At 49.4% G+C, this 16,855-nt stretch overlaps 1 protein-coding gene across 1 annotated transcript in view; it reads left to right on the top strand.

Moving 5' to 3' along the window:
* The first annotated feature begins 16,011 nt into the window (after window positions 1-16,011).
* The window catches only part of LOC144945539 (uncharacterized), a 127,654-nt gene continuing 126,810 nt past the window's right edge, over window positions 16,012-16,855 (top strand). Inside the window, exon 1 of the mRNA XM_078873997.1 lies at window positions 16,012-16,798. Coding sequence (XP_078730123.1) covers window positions 16,013-16,666 — 654 coding nt within the window. The 5' untranslated portion in view covers window position 16,012 and the 3' untranslated portion in view covers window positions 16,667-16,798. The remainder of the gene's footprint in view (window positions 16,799-16,855) is intronic.

Below are 16,855 nucleotides of genomic sequence, written 5' to 3'. Positions count from 1 at the left end.
AGGAATTCATATTCTTGGTTTTTTCAGGTAAGTCACGTAAATATAAAAAAGAAAGATTATTTTCACCTTTATTTATTTTTATTTACGTGACTTTACCGAAACATTTATTAAGCACAAAACCCCAAAAATACATTTAAAAATCCTTAAGTACTTTTCTGCGCGTGCATCACATTTCCTCTTCTCAGACGTAGTAGCGAAAGGTGAAACGTTTTCAACATTTGAAAACGTGACTTAAAGCTTTTCTGAATGCAGGAATTCATATTCTTTGGGTCTTTTGGTAAAGTCACGATCGCTTATGTTGTGATCGAAACGTCGTAGTTTTTTGTTATTTTCTTTCAACCTATCTATGTGACTTTACCGAAAGACCCAAAGAATTTGAAAAGTTACAAAGAAGTGTAGAGCGATGAGGAAGAGATGCCGTTAAACCCGCCACCAACCGACACATGCATGGATAGTATTGGTCGCGAAAGCCTACTACTACTACGTGTGAAACTGATCATCAACACAAGCCAAGGTGGCATCACGAACACTGCACGTTGCCTTATAAGGACAAATGCATGCAGCTTCAGACATCCCTCGATATGCGAAAGGGATGCGTTCCTTCAAAAATTAAGACCTCCACAGTAACGACCAAAACTGGTATTTACGACCGCATAACGACTACTATCGACGCTGGGTGGATTGGCAACGAGTGTGCGCATGTCATGTGTAGACTCCTAGTGTAGTTGTAATGAGCGACTTTCGTGACACATCATGTCGAGGGTACTTCTTCTTTTATTACTCACACTGAGCACAACACAGGCCAACACTTATTCTTCCTCACACTGAGTACAACATTCGATATTAACATCTCTACTGGCTACACACAGCCGATCACTCGGTGTGGTCCCCTCGCCCTCACTCGGCCACGCCACTGGCTGGCGGTGTGACGATAACGGCGATTGAAACCACGCAGGAGATCTTCCACATGGCCGGACGACAGAGAGAGATGTCGGTGAACAGCGACACACACAGGACCCAAGACCACACACACGAGCCCGCTCCCCCTTATACTCCCCCAGGCATGGCTAGGCCCCGCCTCCGGCCACGCCCTCTCGTGGAACCTTCGAGCAGGTTCCCGGAGTATTTCGGCTAACCCCACCTGTTACCTTTTCCCCAGATACACCTCCTTCCCCGATTGATTTTCACTTCTGTATCAATACCCGTGAATCCCTTCCCAGGCCAGCAGGTGTCACCCTGTCATGCCAGCAGGTGTCACCCTGTCATTACATCACCCCACCCCCCTCATTAAAAAGAAGAGAGCCGTCCCGGCTAATACGAACGAAATTACAGGTAAGAACAACCCTGTACAACACTAAAGTACAGCAATCAAAGAGTTAATGAAGCAATGACTCCGTTTTGTCTTAAGCTAGGCGGAACAATCCACAGGAACAATCAAGAGGCACTTAACAAGGCAACAGATAACGAGAAAATGGTGAGAAGGAACAAGATGGAGGGGAGAGAAAAATCACAACATCGGCTTCACAGGTGCTGCAGGCTCAGCGGCAGCAGGCAACTCCTCACGTTTGATGAGGCTTTGAAATGCGTTCACTGTCATGGGCTCGGACGCTGTGGGCGGCATGACACAATCCTTCTGACGTATGCCCTCAGCCCGGACTACCCCCGGCTCGTCGGACACAACAGACACCGGCCGTTTAATTCTTGGAGATGAAGAGTCAGCCCGAGAAGGAACACACAGTTTCAACCAAGACGGATGGACAAACCAACGGCGACGGCCCACCCGTACACGCACACACAATCCGCCGAAATACGTTCCAACATAATTTGCACGTGCACAGGCAATTTGGATTTCCCATCTTCCTGTGATGAACCCAATTGAGCGTCCATAAGAGGTATATTTTCCCTCCCATACATGAGAAAAGATGGCGAAAATCCCGTGGAAGCATGGGGGGGGGGCATCCTATATGCAGCTAATACACACGGAACATGCAAATCCCAATCCGTTTGCATTGCGTCAATTGCCTGACAAAGCATGGAAGTAAACATCCTATTCAGTCGCTCCACCATCCCATCTGTCTAGGGATGGTATGGCGACATTCTCATTTTCTTAGTGCACAAAGCGTCGCAGACCTCGCGCAGCAGTTTCGACGAGAAATTCCGCCCCTAATCAGTGAGCAACTGCTCAGGGACCCCTTGTCCATTACGTATCCGTACAAAAACGCCTCTGCAATCAAAGCCGCAGACTGGTCAGGCAGCGGCCAAGCCATAGGCTGTCGTGAGAAATACTCAACCCCCACTAAGAGAAATATATTCCCTCTTTCAGTGGCCGGGAAGGGCCGAAGGATATCAAGTGCTACCAACTTGTTAATCCATGAAACCGAAATTGATTGCAGTGGAGGCTGGGACTTCCTCAGTGGCGGTTTCCTACGCGCACACTCCGTACACCCTTGGACCAAGTGGTAGACATCACTTGACATACCCGGCCAATAATAATCACGCTGCAGAGTTAGCAAAGTCTTTCGGACCCCGAGATGCAACAATTTATCCTCGTGCATCACTTGAATTAATTTACCTCAAAGCGCAGTGGGGACGACAACACGACACCGGTAGGACCATTCACGCCCCGTCAGCAGGCACGGGAGCCTTTTGTTACAACTCCGCACGACGCCGCAAGGCCGTCAGGGAATTATCATCCAATTGCTCTCGAACCCATTCAGAGCGCGTAAGGCGCAAAATGCTATCCGCAGGTGCAACCACCTGGGTGGGCTCAGCATCCTCGAACGCTGCCATGACAGTAGCTGAGCTCGCCATCGGAGGTTTACAATGGCCCGCACTGGTCGAACATGCACAGCTCGACGATTGAGGCAATGGGACAACGCGTCAGCGCTGCAATGCCAAAACCCTTTCCGATATATCACACGGAACGAGTATTCCTGTAAAATGTCAAGCCAACGCGAAAGTCAGTCGAATAATGATCAACCTTCAAGGAGTACTGAAGGGCCACGTGATCCGTGCGGAGAATCAAGTCTCTGCCATAGAGGTAAGGCCTGTACTGTTGTACGAAATAAACCATGGCCAACAGCTCTCTGCGAGTAACACAATAACGCCATTCTGCGGGGGACAGGACGCAGCTACCATACGCGACTACTTTTTCCATCCCATTCTTAACCTGGGACAGTACGACGCCTATGCCCGTATCGCTAGCGTCTGTGTCAAGAATAAAAGGCGGGGAAAAATCAGCATACTCGACTATGAGCGCATCGGACAACTGGTCACGAATGACTAAAAATGCAGCCTCTTCTTTCACTCCCTATTGGAAGCTCTGGTTTTTAGCCATCAAGGCGTGCAAGGGCTTAGCAATCATGGCAAATTGTGGTATGAACCTACGGTAGTAGACGCAAACCCGACAAAGCTGTGTACATCTCCCACAGACTTGGGGGTCGGACAATCATGCACACAGGCCATTTTCTCAGGATCCGTGGCTATAGCGCACAGAACTCTGCAGCAAATTAAATTTATCAATTTCAAATTGGCTGATCGCATTCGAACAAAAACAGATCGCAGCCACTGGAGATGTTCATCAAAAGTGCGGCTGAACACAATGCTATCATCCAAATAAATGAGACACGAGTCCTACTGCAGGCCAGTCAAAACGAGTTCCATAAGCCGTTGAAAGGTGGCCGGAGCCTGGGGTGTGTGGAACGCGGTTTTAGGCTTCAACGACTTGTCAAGGGGAATTTGCCAAAACCCCGATGACAAGTTGAGCATAGAAAAAGAAAAACACGCACTGGACAAAGCATCCAGAGAGTCGTCGATGCGTGGGAGCGGGTATGCGTCGGAGACGGAAACCTTATTCAACTTACGGAAGTCAACGCAAAACCTAAGACTCCTGTCCTTTTCTTAATAAGCACGATGGGCACTCCCCTAGGGCTGGTAGACGGAGAAATAATATCGGCGACCAACATCTCGTCGACCGCCTGTTGCACACGTTCCTTTTCTAGTGGACTCAATCGATACGAGTTCTGACGAATAGGGCCGGCTTCCCCGTGTCGATACGATGTTGCAATAAGGAGGTACGGCCAATATCAAATTCACTTTTGTTAAATACGTCAGAGAATTCACACAGCAGCGATCGCAATTCCCCTCGCTGCACCGAAGACAACTGCAGATTCTCCTGACAAAGCGCTTCTGCCCCCATCCTGTTCACAAATCCAGTTTGTTCCACTGCACCAGTCACACCACCAGTCGCATCGGCATTATTCTCACAAAATGCGGTCGTTGCGTGAGCCAATACCGTACCTGCCTCGACCGAAACCGTTCCCTGACCCACATTAAGCACTTGTAAGAACGGCTCTTGGTCGAGGTGAAGGACCGTCTGTGTGCCTACTAGCGCCAATCCACGGGTCGCCGTATTCGACGGAGTCAGAAGGATGCCCGCCTTCATATCAACCTTTCCCAACCACTTGCGATAGCGTAACGGTACAAGCATCTGCGAGCCCGGTGGAATCTCCATTGAGTCCCTAGCAAGGGCTTGGACTGTGACATATGCAACCGTACTCATTATTAGAGACACCAAAAAAAACTATTTGCGACCCGACAGCCTTTCCACACAACCCTGATCGACCAGGATCTTAACAAGCATTTTTGTTAGAAAATAGGTACCCAAAAGGGAGAGGCGTAGCTAGGGGGGGGCAGGGGGGTACATATGTCCCCGGGCGCCAAGGTAAAGGGGCGCCAAAATTAGGCTTACAACGTTACATTACAACTTATTGCGGCGGGCGCGGCAGCCTGAAACTACTGCACAAATCTACACCTCAACCTAAAAGTTTATATATCCCGCCACACACAGCCGACATGTCATGTAATTACATTTTGGTACGCGCGCCTATTAAGAACTTACATGGAAGAACGTCCCAAACAACAGACACGCGCAGTCTTTCAGCCTTAGTCACTGGCCTGTTTTTTGGTGGCGGAAACTACAACGCGTTATGAACAGCGTATTTTATCGACTTCAACAGGAGATATCAACACGGTTTTTACGACTAAAAGACTTGAACACAAAATTTTGATTTCTGCTGGACGTCAAAACTCTTCTATCCGACACAGATGTCGATGCAATTCGTCGAAATTGCACAGATTTTGGAAATTTCTATGACACCGACATCAATGGCCACGAACTTTTCACAGAAATTGGAGATTGCAAAATGCTGCTCAGTAACCGGAATGAAGTTCTACCAGAAACTCCTTTGGATCTTCTTGGTTTTATTGTGTTTTATGGAGACGACATATTTCCGAATTTGCGAATTTCACTGCAAATTTTATTAACAATAGCAGTTTCAATTGCAAGCTGTGAGTGGTCGTTCAGAAAATTGAAACTTATTTTGTCGTATTTGCGTGCTGAAAGAGAAACATTGGAAAAAAACAGATTTTGATTACGTGATTGACCAGTCTACGACAGTGACTGAGTGAGCCATGTAATATAATTTCTATAAATTTGCTTCTTTAAATACAATGTTTCATGAAAATGTTAATTGTTATTCCTTATTCGATGTAAGAGTAAAATGTGATTAAACGGGGGGGGGGGGGGGGCGCCAATTTTATAGTTCGTCCCCGGGCGCAAAATATCCAAGCTACGCCTCTGCCAAAAGGCAGGGCACAACCAGCGTCCTCGAGATTACAGGCCCGACCACGGCGACTTCGCCAATTTCGATGCGGGCTCCACTTGCCCAATGATACCCATGCTCCCACCATTCGCCGCGACACAAGCATTTACAACAGGTCGCACTCGTCATTCAGACATCGGCAACAATTGAAAAATAACATCTGAAATCATGATGGCCGAGGCTCCCGTGTCCACCAAGACATGAACCCCAATTCCCTGAATACAGCCAGATACCGCCGCGATCACTTGACGTGCTAATTTCCTACACTGCGTCCCCGAACTAGGCCACCCATACGTAACAAAATTCTGCTGCCCGGTGTCAATGTGTGTGTCATGCCGGGTGGAGATGACCCTCGAACCCATAGATGCCTGAGATTGCAGCAATATGGGCCGGGTGTCTGATGTGTCTCGACTCGCCTGTTTGGGTTGAGATGTAGCCGTCGTTGGAGAGGAGTTGTTGTCGCTGCCCGAGGACAGTTCTGACAACCCCACGCGAAGTGGCCCGGCTGGTCGCAGCATAAGCGAGGGCCTCCACAGCGTCCAATCCTCCTGCTCCTGTGGTCTCCAGCTCCTCTGACGCCGCGCAGCATCTCCTCTCCTCCAACTCCACATCGGGAGCGCAGCAGCGATGTCCTCCTCCAAAGTCGCACTCTCAGCCGGCTGCACCACGACGTTCCGTGGTGACCATGCCTTCGGCTCCCCATCTCGGCTGGGGTCCCCTGTCCTCGCCGCCATTTGAGCCCATCGATGTAAATTATCGTGGGCCTGAAGACACCTGGCAGCCCACCGGGACGTCTGTCAATCTTCGTCACACACCGGCAAGACAACCCCCATCTCTCGTGCCAGTCCCAACATCCTTTCCATAACGAGCGAGTCGAGGGCTTTCGGATCCATCCAGGGGTAAGCTGCTCCCGCCAATGCCAACAACGCGCAATGGTAGGCGAGAGGCGTCTCGGCCTCCCCTCGCCTACGTTGAAGAAATTTCCTGCGCATGTCGGAAGGCGGATCATACACGTCCGCCATCTCAGCATAAGCACCTTGAAGTTAAGCCTTCTTAGCAGCGGGAATAGCCTTGAAAACAGCAAGAGCGTCGTCGTCCAGAACAGTCGGCAGAGCACTAAGTGCCTCATCTTCTGTCCAATGTACTGATCGGAAAGCTGCTTCGAATCGCCAAGTGAAGGTGCTCCAATCGCCTCCTGCCACGACAAATTATTTAACCTGAGGTAATCTGCGAGCACGTTCAGTTCCTCTTTCCCCATTTCTAGCGGTGAGCGCCGAGTTTTGCGTATCACACTTTTTTCGTAAAATGGCGAACTCCGTCCGCACCTACCCCGTGCCGCCCGTAATGGCAGCCTCTGGCTGCGCGTCCTCCCCGCCACGTGTGATGGTGGCCATCGCGATTGCGGACGTTCCCACCAGAACGTCAACTCCCGGCTCCTGGTCGGTCCTTCCCGGCGATGTCAGTGCAGCGCGACCCGCTATCGTTGTTTCTGTCATGAGCATCAACAACTGCACAACTGCCCGCAACAGGTCCAGCTGCACCGACACCATCTGCCAGCCGTCTTGAGGCTGCTGGTGCGGAGTGACTGCTCCCAGTTCCACCGTCTCTGGCGAAGCCAACTCACTCGCCGCGGCTTCAATAACCGGGACCGCAATTCCCGGGGTTGGTAGGAGGTCTAGGGTCGCATTTTCTTCGTTGTCGGAAGACGCCACAGGTGGGTTCCATTTCTTCTGATGCTTAGACATACTTCCTTCTTCGCTGTCTAGCACGAAACTATGTTTTCAAACACTTCTGACTCCAATGTAATGAGCGACTTCCGCAACACGTCATGTAGAGGGTACTTTTATTACTCACACTGGGCACAGCACAGACCAACACTTATTCTTCCTCACACTGAGTACAACACTCGATATTAACGTCTTTTCTGGCTACACACAGCCGATCAGTCAGCGTGGTCCCCTCGCCCTCACTTGGCCACGCCGCTGGCTGGCGGCGTGATGATGACGGCGATGGAAACCACACAGGAGATGTTCCACGTGGCCGGACGACAGAGAGAAATGTCAGTGAACAGCGACACAGCCAGGACCCGGTGTAACAGGCTAAAATAACCCCTGCCCCGATTCAACCCGGGTATAGTGTGGCTCAGGCCAGAGTATACCCGGGGGGATGAAGTGTCCTAGGCTAAACTATACCCGGGGTTCTAAACTAGCCTGGGTCAGACCATACCCCTCCAGGCCAGACCATACCCCTCCAGGCAAAAATATGCCCCATGTGAAAGTGCAAAGACAATTATCCATACAGAGAACAGCCGACAAAGAACTTCAATCGATAACTAAAAAGCATATAAATGGAAGTAAGAATCTCAATTTTATCAATTGAAGCATTTTTAGGGTTAGGGCTAGGGTTATTATTAAAGTTTTTTCTGGTTGAAGCAATCAAAGTCTATATGTTTACATTTTTAAATAAAATTACAAAAAAAAAATTAGTAATTTATGTGTATATCGCTCAACACTATTACTATCATGTGGGTATGATTTGGCCTAGAGGGGCATAATTTGGCCTAGGCCATAATATACCCCAGAGTATAAATTGGCCTAGGCCAGGGGTCTGCAACCTTTAAGACATAAAGAGCCACTTGGACCCGTTTCCGAAGGAAAAAATAAACTGGGAGCCGCAAAACCATTGCAACATTTAAAACAAATATAACACTGCATATATTGTTTCTTACCTTATTGCTATATACAGGATCGTGCAGTCAGCTGTCAATCTGAATAAAAAAATGACTTTTTCACTTAACAATGTAAAATATATTTTTGCAAATTAATAGCTAAATTACCTGGTTAATGGGATTTTTGCTCCTGAACCTCAGTGCACAGTGTCTGCACATCAGGGCTGTAAGACGTCACCTTCATTTTCACACAGGCTTGCAAGCTGTCATCTGTGAGGCGTGATCGATGTTTGTTTTTAATATAGTTCATGTTGGAGAAGACCTGCTCACATACATATGTGGAGCCGAAGATCGACAGGACTCCAAATGCATACTTTTTCATGTTTATATAAGTGTTGGGGGTGGCATTCCATGTTTCGAATACAAGTTTGTCCTGTTTGGGAAGGTTTTCAATATCACTCCATTTATGATTCTGAGCCAGAATGGCCTTCTGACGGGCAACATCCTCAAGAGTAGCGGTCAAGCATTTGAACTTGGACACCCATATATCTTTGTCGGCTATATCGGCCAGTTCCATCTCAAGATCAGGTTGACTTACACCTTCAAATGCAGTCATATTCAATAGGGATGGATCGATCGCCAGGGGAGTGACAGGGAAGGATAATGTCGTTTTTTCCTCTCTGAACTCACAGAATCGTTTCCCAAACAAACTTTGCATTGTGGTGATTGCAGACTTGAAATATTCCAAATTTATCGTATCATGACTTTGTTTGAACTCTCTCAAAGAGGGAAAGTGAGACAGTGTACCTCTCTGTAAATCTTTGACAAACACTGTCAACTTGCGCTCGAATGCCAAAACCTCCTCCAGCATGTGCAGGGCTGTGCCTCCTTTCCCCTGAAGGGTTGTATTTAGCGTGTTTAGATGTGCTGTCATGTCTACCATAAAATGTAAATTTTCCAGCCACTCTGGCTGTTCCAGCTCAGCAAAGGTGAGCTCTTTGCTGCCCAGGAAGGTTTTTACTTCTTCCAAACATGTGACAAAGCAACGGCAACGTTATTGCCTGTCACCGGGCGGGCAGTGTGGAGCGGAGCGGCGACCTGTCAGCAGCGGCAACGCCAGAGCAGGTGTCACAGTGCGCCTCCTCCCCTCGCTAGCATCCGCCCCGGAGCCGCGGTCAAGGTTCAAAAGAGCCGCATGCGGCTCCGGAGCCGCAGGTTGCCGACCCCTGGCCTAGGCCATAATATACCCGGGAATAATCTAGCCTAGGCCGTTTTACCTCCGGGTATACTACAGCCTGTTACACCGGGACCCCACACACGAGCCCCGAGCTCTGGGTCCGCTCCCCCTTATATCCCCCCCAGGCGTGGCTAGGCCCCACTTCCGGCCACGCCCTCTCGTGGAACCTTCGGCTAACCCCACCTGTTACCTTTGCCCCAGATACACCTCCTTCCCTGATTGGTTGTTACTTTTGTGCCCGTACCCGTGAATCCCTTCCCAGGCCAGCAGGTGTCACCCTGTCATGCCAGCAGGTGTGACCCTGTCATTACATCGTGTATAGTAGTGGATAGTGTAGCGTATAGTAGTGTAGAGTATAGTTGAGTATAGTGTACAGTAGTGTAGTGTATAGTGTACAGTAGTGTATAGTAGTGTGGTGTGTTGTGTATAGTAATGTAGTGTATAGTAGTGTAGTGTATAGTAGTGTATAATGTAGTGTATCGTGGTGCAGTGTATAGTATTGTATAGTATAGCTGTGTCGTGTATAGTAGTGTAGTGTATAGAAGTGTACAGGCGACATGTCATGCGCACAATCGTCGCCAGATGGCGCTGCTTTGCTCTTCCGCCGTATGTGTGTACAGGATATCCCGACAATCTGCAGCTGCGCTGAAGGCTAATGCACTGGCGTCTCTTTCTCAAAGTTCTTCACTTCTTTGGAAAATTTCTTCAAATGTTTAACATTTTTGCCTTTCGTTACTGCCTCTGAGAAGAGGAAACTTACTTAAGGATTTTCAAATGTGTTTGTTTTTTACCTAAGAAATGTTGTTAAAGGTTATGTTAAGTTAAAATAAATGTTTTTAAGGGTTATTTTCATTTATTTTCGTGGTCAACTTTGGTATTTTATGGTATGTAATGGAAATTCAGAAACGGAACCCAAATTTATAAGATTGCGCCTATGGGACATAAGGGTTAGACTTACGACGGCTCCACTTGCAATCAAAGTTCAGGAACCAATTAGGTCGAAGGTGCAGGGGCTACCTGTACACCTATATTACTTTTAACAATGTACAAACAATAATAAAGAACATAAATACAGTATTGAAACGATTCAATAGTAAAACGAATTAATTTAAAACAACAATAATTAACCTTTAATTAGCTGGGCGAAGACCCCGGGGCCGGCCCAGGATAGGCTGGTGGCGAGACCATGTCGCTCTGCTGGCTTGGGAATGCCTGGGAATTCCCCAGGAAGACCTAGAGTCTTTGTATAGCAGTGTAGTGTATAGTAGTGTAGTGTATCGTAGTGTATAGTAATGTATAGTCGTGTATAATAGTGTATAGTAATGTATAGTAGTGTATAGTGTAGTGTATAGTAGCGTAGTGTATTGTAGTGTATAGTAATGTATAATAGTGTATAATTACCTACTATAATCACCCAGAAATGTCTGTCCGTCCCGCGCGTGACGTCACTCCACATGAGGCCCACCACCCCGCGTGACGTCAATACACATGAGGCCCACCCCCCTCATTAATACGCATGAGTGGGTGGATTTTTACACTAACACATAAGGTCGAGCTAAATTAAATAACCTATTACGCAAAGTCGCTTCAAATATGACGTTTTTTTTAACAGAAATGGACGATAAAAAATAAATGTATGCAGCACAGTGCTACATCCATGCGTGATGTCACTGCAAAAGAGCCCCCCCCCTTCATTAATATTCATGCCCGCATGGAAATTTACACTAACGCACAAGAATGTCGCGCACTCCACATGCCACACCCATCGCCACATTAATAATCATGAAAGGATGGCGTCACTCCACATGACGCACCCCTCCACAATATCCATATGGGAGTGACATTACTCCACATGCCGCACCCCTCTCCAATAACCATTAGCAGGTAACGTCACTCCACATGGGGCAACCCCCCCCCCCCTATTAATAATCATGAGCTGAACAATTTTTCTATTGCATATTTCAGATTTATTGCAATATACACCCGTTTTTGGAAGGGCAAAAAAGATAGTAGTGTATAGTAATGTATAGTGTAGTATATAATAATGTAGTACTGGAGTCTGTCGTCAGGGAAAGGGAGGTCTGGGACCATCAATACTCCACAAGCTGCCGCCGTGACCCTCACCAGGTCAAGCGGATTGAGAAACGAACGAACGAATTAACCTTTTTCAGGGGAACTCAACAAAATATCCACCGCTGGTGCCGCTGCTGCTGCAACGTTGCAATAAGCCGGCGAGGCGACGTGGAGGCGTCATTGCAGCTGCACTGCAGCGCAGGGACACCATGACGCTGACCTGGGTGATGATGATGAAGATGCAGCCACCCCAGGGTGGCTTTCTTCCTCCGTGTGACAATCTCCCAATGCGCAAGGCCAAAGTTAAATTCCGTTAATCGAAAAGTGTTCCGTTGACTTTGTCGATTGCGTTAGAGGTGAAATTGAGTTATCAAAAAAAAGTAAACCGAACGCTTAGAAAATCGAGCCAAGCCTTTACGTGCAGGAAGTACGTAAAGACAATGGAGCTTCCTTCGGATATCGAAATTTCTTATGTTGGAATAACGCTGGCACGGTGAGGATGCGTTCCCCACCCGTCGTCACTTACCATTTTAACGCTTTCAAACGCTTCACAATTACCGCAAACAACCATCACCAACTGCCATCAACAACCACCACTTCCAACAATGTCAACAACCACAACCAACAATAACCAGCATCAACCACCACCGTCAACAACAACAATAACCACCATCAACCACCAAAAACAACAATAACCACCATCAACTACAACCACCATCAACTACAACCACCATTAACCACAACAATAGCCACCATCAACCACCACCACCATCAACAACAAAAAACAAAGATCCCCAGTAAAGATTTAACAGACGGTTGGGGCAAGCGTTGTTCCCGAGCAGCGCCTATGAAGGCAGGCACGACACACGAGGTGCCCAGAACCACGCATGGCCGTCTTTGTCTCTCTAGCGGTGATGTATACAAATTGCACCAGGTACTCATTGTCTCGGCCTCGCTGTGCGCTGCGTTGCACCACAATAAACCTTCAGAGCCATGGTGAACATCCGACTCCAAACGTATTTAATGAATTGAACGAGGTAAAACGGATGGAAAAACACAGCACAAATACAGCATCTGTTAATACTTGGAAATATCAATACAATTAATGAACACTACAGCATCATAACATTGTCTTAGATAACATGAAACTCAACAATAGATTCTGGAAGGACCAGGCACCTACATTAGTACTGAATAGCTATACAGGAGAATAAGTTACTGTGTTAAATAAGGGCACATCGTGTAATCACCATACTGCAGCCTAAATGTACATTACTACACATAACACTGAACTGTGAATGAGATATTTCGTCATTCTTGCTCTCCAAGATCGCAATAAGGTTACATGGGTACAAATCTAACTCGACTTATTCAATTACAAGTAACATTCACAATAAGGCAAGTGGCAGGTTTCGTTGTTAACTAGGCCTCATATTTATCATAACAATTTAATAGCATTATAACAGCCATTTTAACATTATAACAGCATTCACAGTATTATAAGAACATAAACGAACTTACAGACAATGCTTCTTAAAGTCCCACAATGAACAGATGCACCTGTCTTCATTGAGACGCTATTTGTGCCACCATTTTTTACTCTGTGTAATAGCTGACACCCTGCCACGTGGCTGAGAGAATCTTAAATCGTAACTTCCTGGTCACGTGACCAAACTCAACATCAAAACAGGAAATTCCTGTGTACACACACTCCCACACCTGCCGTGAGGCAGAACACTCATTTAAGGCTGAATCGACCTAGAGTAGGCCCAGGACTGGTTCAGATGATCATCACTGGTTTTGGCCATGAGTGGGAATCGAAGTTTTTGAGTAGCATAGCGCGCTAACCATTGCGCCACCGCTCCCCACAAACAACCATCACCAATAACTGCCGCCATCAACAACCACCACCAATGCAGCTATAACCAGAAAATCATCATAATCTTCGAACACAACTATCTTAAACAACTACGCTGATTTGGTCGACTGCGTGCGTATCTGGACGTTAATTTATTTACGGACCCGCCCAAACAACTAGCTCTGATTCGTCGATTAAAATTAATAAAACAGCCGGCAAAAAGCCACAGCTCACTTTCATTCGACAAATATAAATAAATAAACCTGCCGCACAACAGCGTCTCTTCGGTCAACAATTGCACCTACTTTCACGCAACACCATATTCACAGTGATGGTCGCAACGCAAAATCTACTGTAGGTACAGTGTTGCTGTTGCACCCGCCGAACACTGCGTTCTGGTGGCGATATCTCCCCAACGAAGAACGTCCGCGGCTGCAACCAAGAACCCTCAACTAATCAGATAGCCACATACATTTTCAATTCCAGAACTTTCAATAAAATCTGTTCATTATTGGTGGGGTTCGGTTCGACGGCCCAGTGGACAAAACTGACCACTCTTTCGTACGCAGCTCCATCAATATTGCGCCCATTCCCTTGAAACCACTGTGCTTAATCTTTCATTGGGCCGAAACAAGTGTGTGCAAAGTGGCCCTGCACAGTTCCCCGCCCTACATATCAAACCAGCGCTCGAGAAATTCTGTCGGTGTCGCCTTCAATCTCATTGGACTAATTAATTATCCCTTACATTTAATTGCCTCAAAGTGGCCTGCGTGCTTTGTGGCGGCAGCACGCGTAGGGGTCGGCACGGTTTGGCTCAAACCACCAAACCGCGGTTTGAACCGAACCAAATCGGTTTGGTTTGGCTCTGTTTGAACTGGTTCGGTTTGGTTTGGGGCTACGAAAACCGACTCGGTTTGGCTCGGACAGGGTGGAACCGGCTCAAACTAGTTTGGTTGGTTGTAAAGGCGACACGAAAGGACATGCTGTAGTTGCCTTTGCCTGCGAATTCACTTTGCAATTGCATCTCCATGGCTCGAGCGGCTCAAGACGGCGCCATCCCCGGCGGCTCCAGCATCACAAGGTATCTCATCCACGACGTGGAAGAGACCAAACACGCCGGTAGCGACGAGGAGCCGATGGCGAGCGAACGTGAGAGCCCGGACGCCACGCGCGGCGACACGCGGCAGAGCCTCATGCGCACCCTCGGCGCCGCAGCGCTGCAGACCGCGACGCAGCCCAAGCCCAAGAAGGCCCGTGTGTCCCGAGCGCTGTGGCACGACGAGTACTTTGAGACGAGCCAGGCCGCGGGCGACGTGCAGAGCCGGACCTGCAAGATCTGCACCCTCCAGTACGCGGGCTCCACCTCCTCGGGCACCCGTATCAAGCATCTCAAGACCCATGGGATCGTCGACCCCGAGTCGCCCACGGTCGTCACGTCGCCGCCGACGGGGAAGGGTTTGCTCGTGCAGTCCAAGATGGCCACGCCCATGTCAGCGCACGCGAGCAAGGCCATGGACAGCTTTGTCGCCGAGTACATCGTGACGAGTGGTCTAGGCCATAAACACGTAACATCGGATCCCTTTACGACTCTTCTTCAACGAGCTGCCCCGGGTTACGAGCCCAAGTCTGAGCGCACGGTCAAGCGCCGCATGCTCGAGATGTATGTCGTCCTCAAGCTACTCGTGCTACAGTACTTTACTACTTTTGGCTCTTGCGTCTCCTTGACCTACGACGGTTGGACAAACGACGCCATGACCGGCTTCTTCTCGGTCACCCTCCACTGGATGGACCCGGCGTCGTTCTCCATGTGCAACTGCATCATTGACTTCTTTTGGGTGGCCCCGGGCGAAGGCGTGGGCAAGCGCATGGCGCAGCGCCTGCACGAGCTGCTCGACGACTTTGGCGTGTGGCCGCGCCTGCTCGCCGTCGTCACCGACAGCGGTTCTGACGCCGTCGCATCCGCCAAGTCCCTCACGCTCCTCGAGGGGAGCAACCTGCGCTCGACGTGCTGCTTGCGGTGCATCGCGCACTGCGTCAACCTCGGCGTCAAGGCCTCATTCGGCGCGTTCGAGACACTGCTGCGCAGCCTCCGCGCGACGCTCGGCGCTATCCGCAAGAGCAAGACGAAGAGGGCGGCCTACACGTCGCTCGCGCGGCACTACCTCAAGTGCCCGCTGCAGCCGCCTTGCCTCGACGTGGTCACACGTTGGGGTAGCACGTACGTGATGCTCACGGCGTCGCTAAGGCAGCGCCAAGTGATCGACGCCATCTGCCTTGAGCCCGGCTGGTCGCGGAGCCAGGCCGGCTTGTCGGACGAGCAGTGGGAGCAGGCGGCGCTGCTCTGCCAGTTCTTGGAGAAGCCGGCGGCCATCTCCGATGCCATGGGCGCCGAGGAGTACTGCACCATCTCGAACGCCATCACGGCGCAGGAGGCTCTCTTGAGCCACTGCATGACCCACCGCCCGAGTCCTCATGTGGTCGTGAGCTCGGCCACCGTGACTATCTCCGACTACATGGTCAAGTACAGCGACCTTCTCTCGTCCGAACCAAGCCGCGTCGCCCGCTTTCTCGACCTGCGCCACCCCAAGCCCGCGGCCTCGAGCACCGAGTACAGCAATATCAAGGACATGATGACGGACATTCTCAACCAGCGCTACCCAGCGTTGACGACGGACGCGGCGCCGAAGGTGGCGCCGCGTGGCGGCATTAACATCCTCTTTGACATGGTCTACGCGCCCAACGCTCACGACGGCGCCGCCTCCGAGGTCGACCGCTTCCTGCTTGAGCCGACTCAGGACCTGAGCATGGACGTCGTCGAGTGGTGGAAGCTGTACGGCGGCAAGTACCCGCGCCTACGACGCGTGGCCCTCGACTATTTGCCTATCCCGGCGTCGTCCGTGCCCTCCGAGAGAGCAAACTCGGCCGCCAAGCGCTCCTTTCTCGACCGACCAAACCTGCACAAGTGCACGTTCAAGGCCGAGATGTGTGTGCGCTCGTGGGCGCGGATGTTGCCTAGTGTTGGGGTTTCACTGCCATTGAACTACCACACTGCGTTCAAGGACATTGGGCGTGCCAAGCTTGAGGAGATGGCTGTGGACGACATCGTCGTCCAGTACTTGCTAGTGAATCTCAATATGAAGAAAGCCTGCGTAGAAATTAGCGATTAATACACTTGATATTTGTATTGAATGCGAATATTGTTTGCCGCGCATCTTTTCGGTTCAAGCCAACTCAAGAGGTTTGGTTTAGCTTAGTTTGGTTTGGTTTTGGTTTGGTTTGGTTCAGTCGTCGCTGGTTTGGTTTGGTTTGGCTTGCTCAATTTGAAACCAGTTTGAGTCGGTTCAAACCGTGCCGAC

The sequence above is a fragment of the Lampetra fluviatilis genome, chromosome 38 (assembly GCF_964198595.1).
Source record: "Lampetra fluviatilis chromosome 38, kcLamFluv1.1, whole genome shotgun sequence".
Taxonomy (NCBI): Eukaryota; Metazoa; Chordata; class Hyperoartia; order Petromyzontiformes; family Petromyzontidae; genus Lampetra; species Lampetra fluviatilis.
Note: the sequence above shows the minus strand (reverse complement) of the source record. Positions and strands in the feature narration are given on the sequence as shown.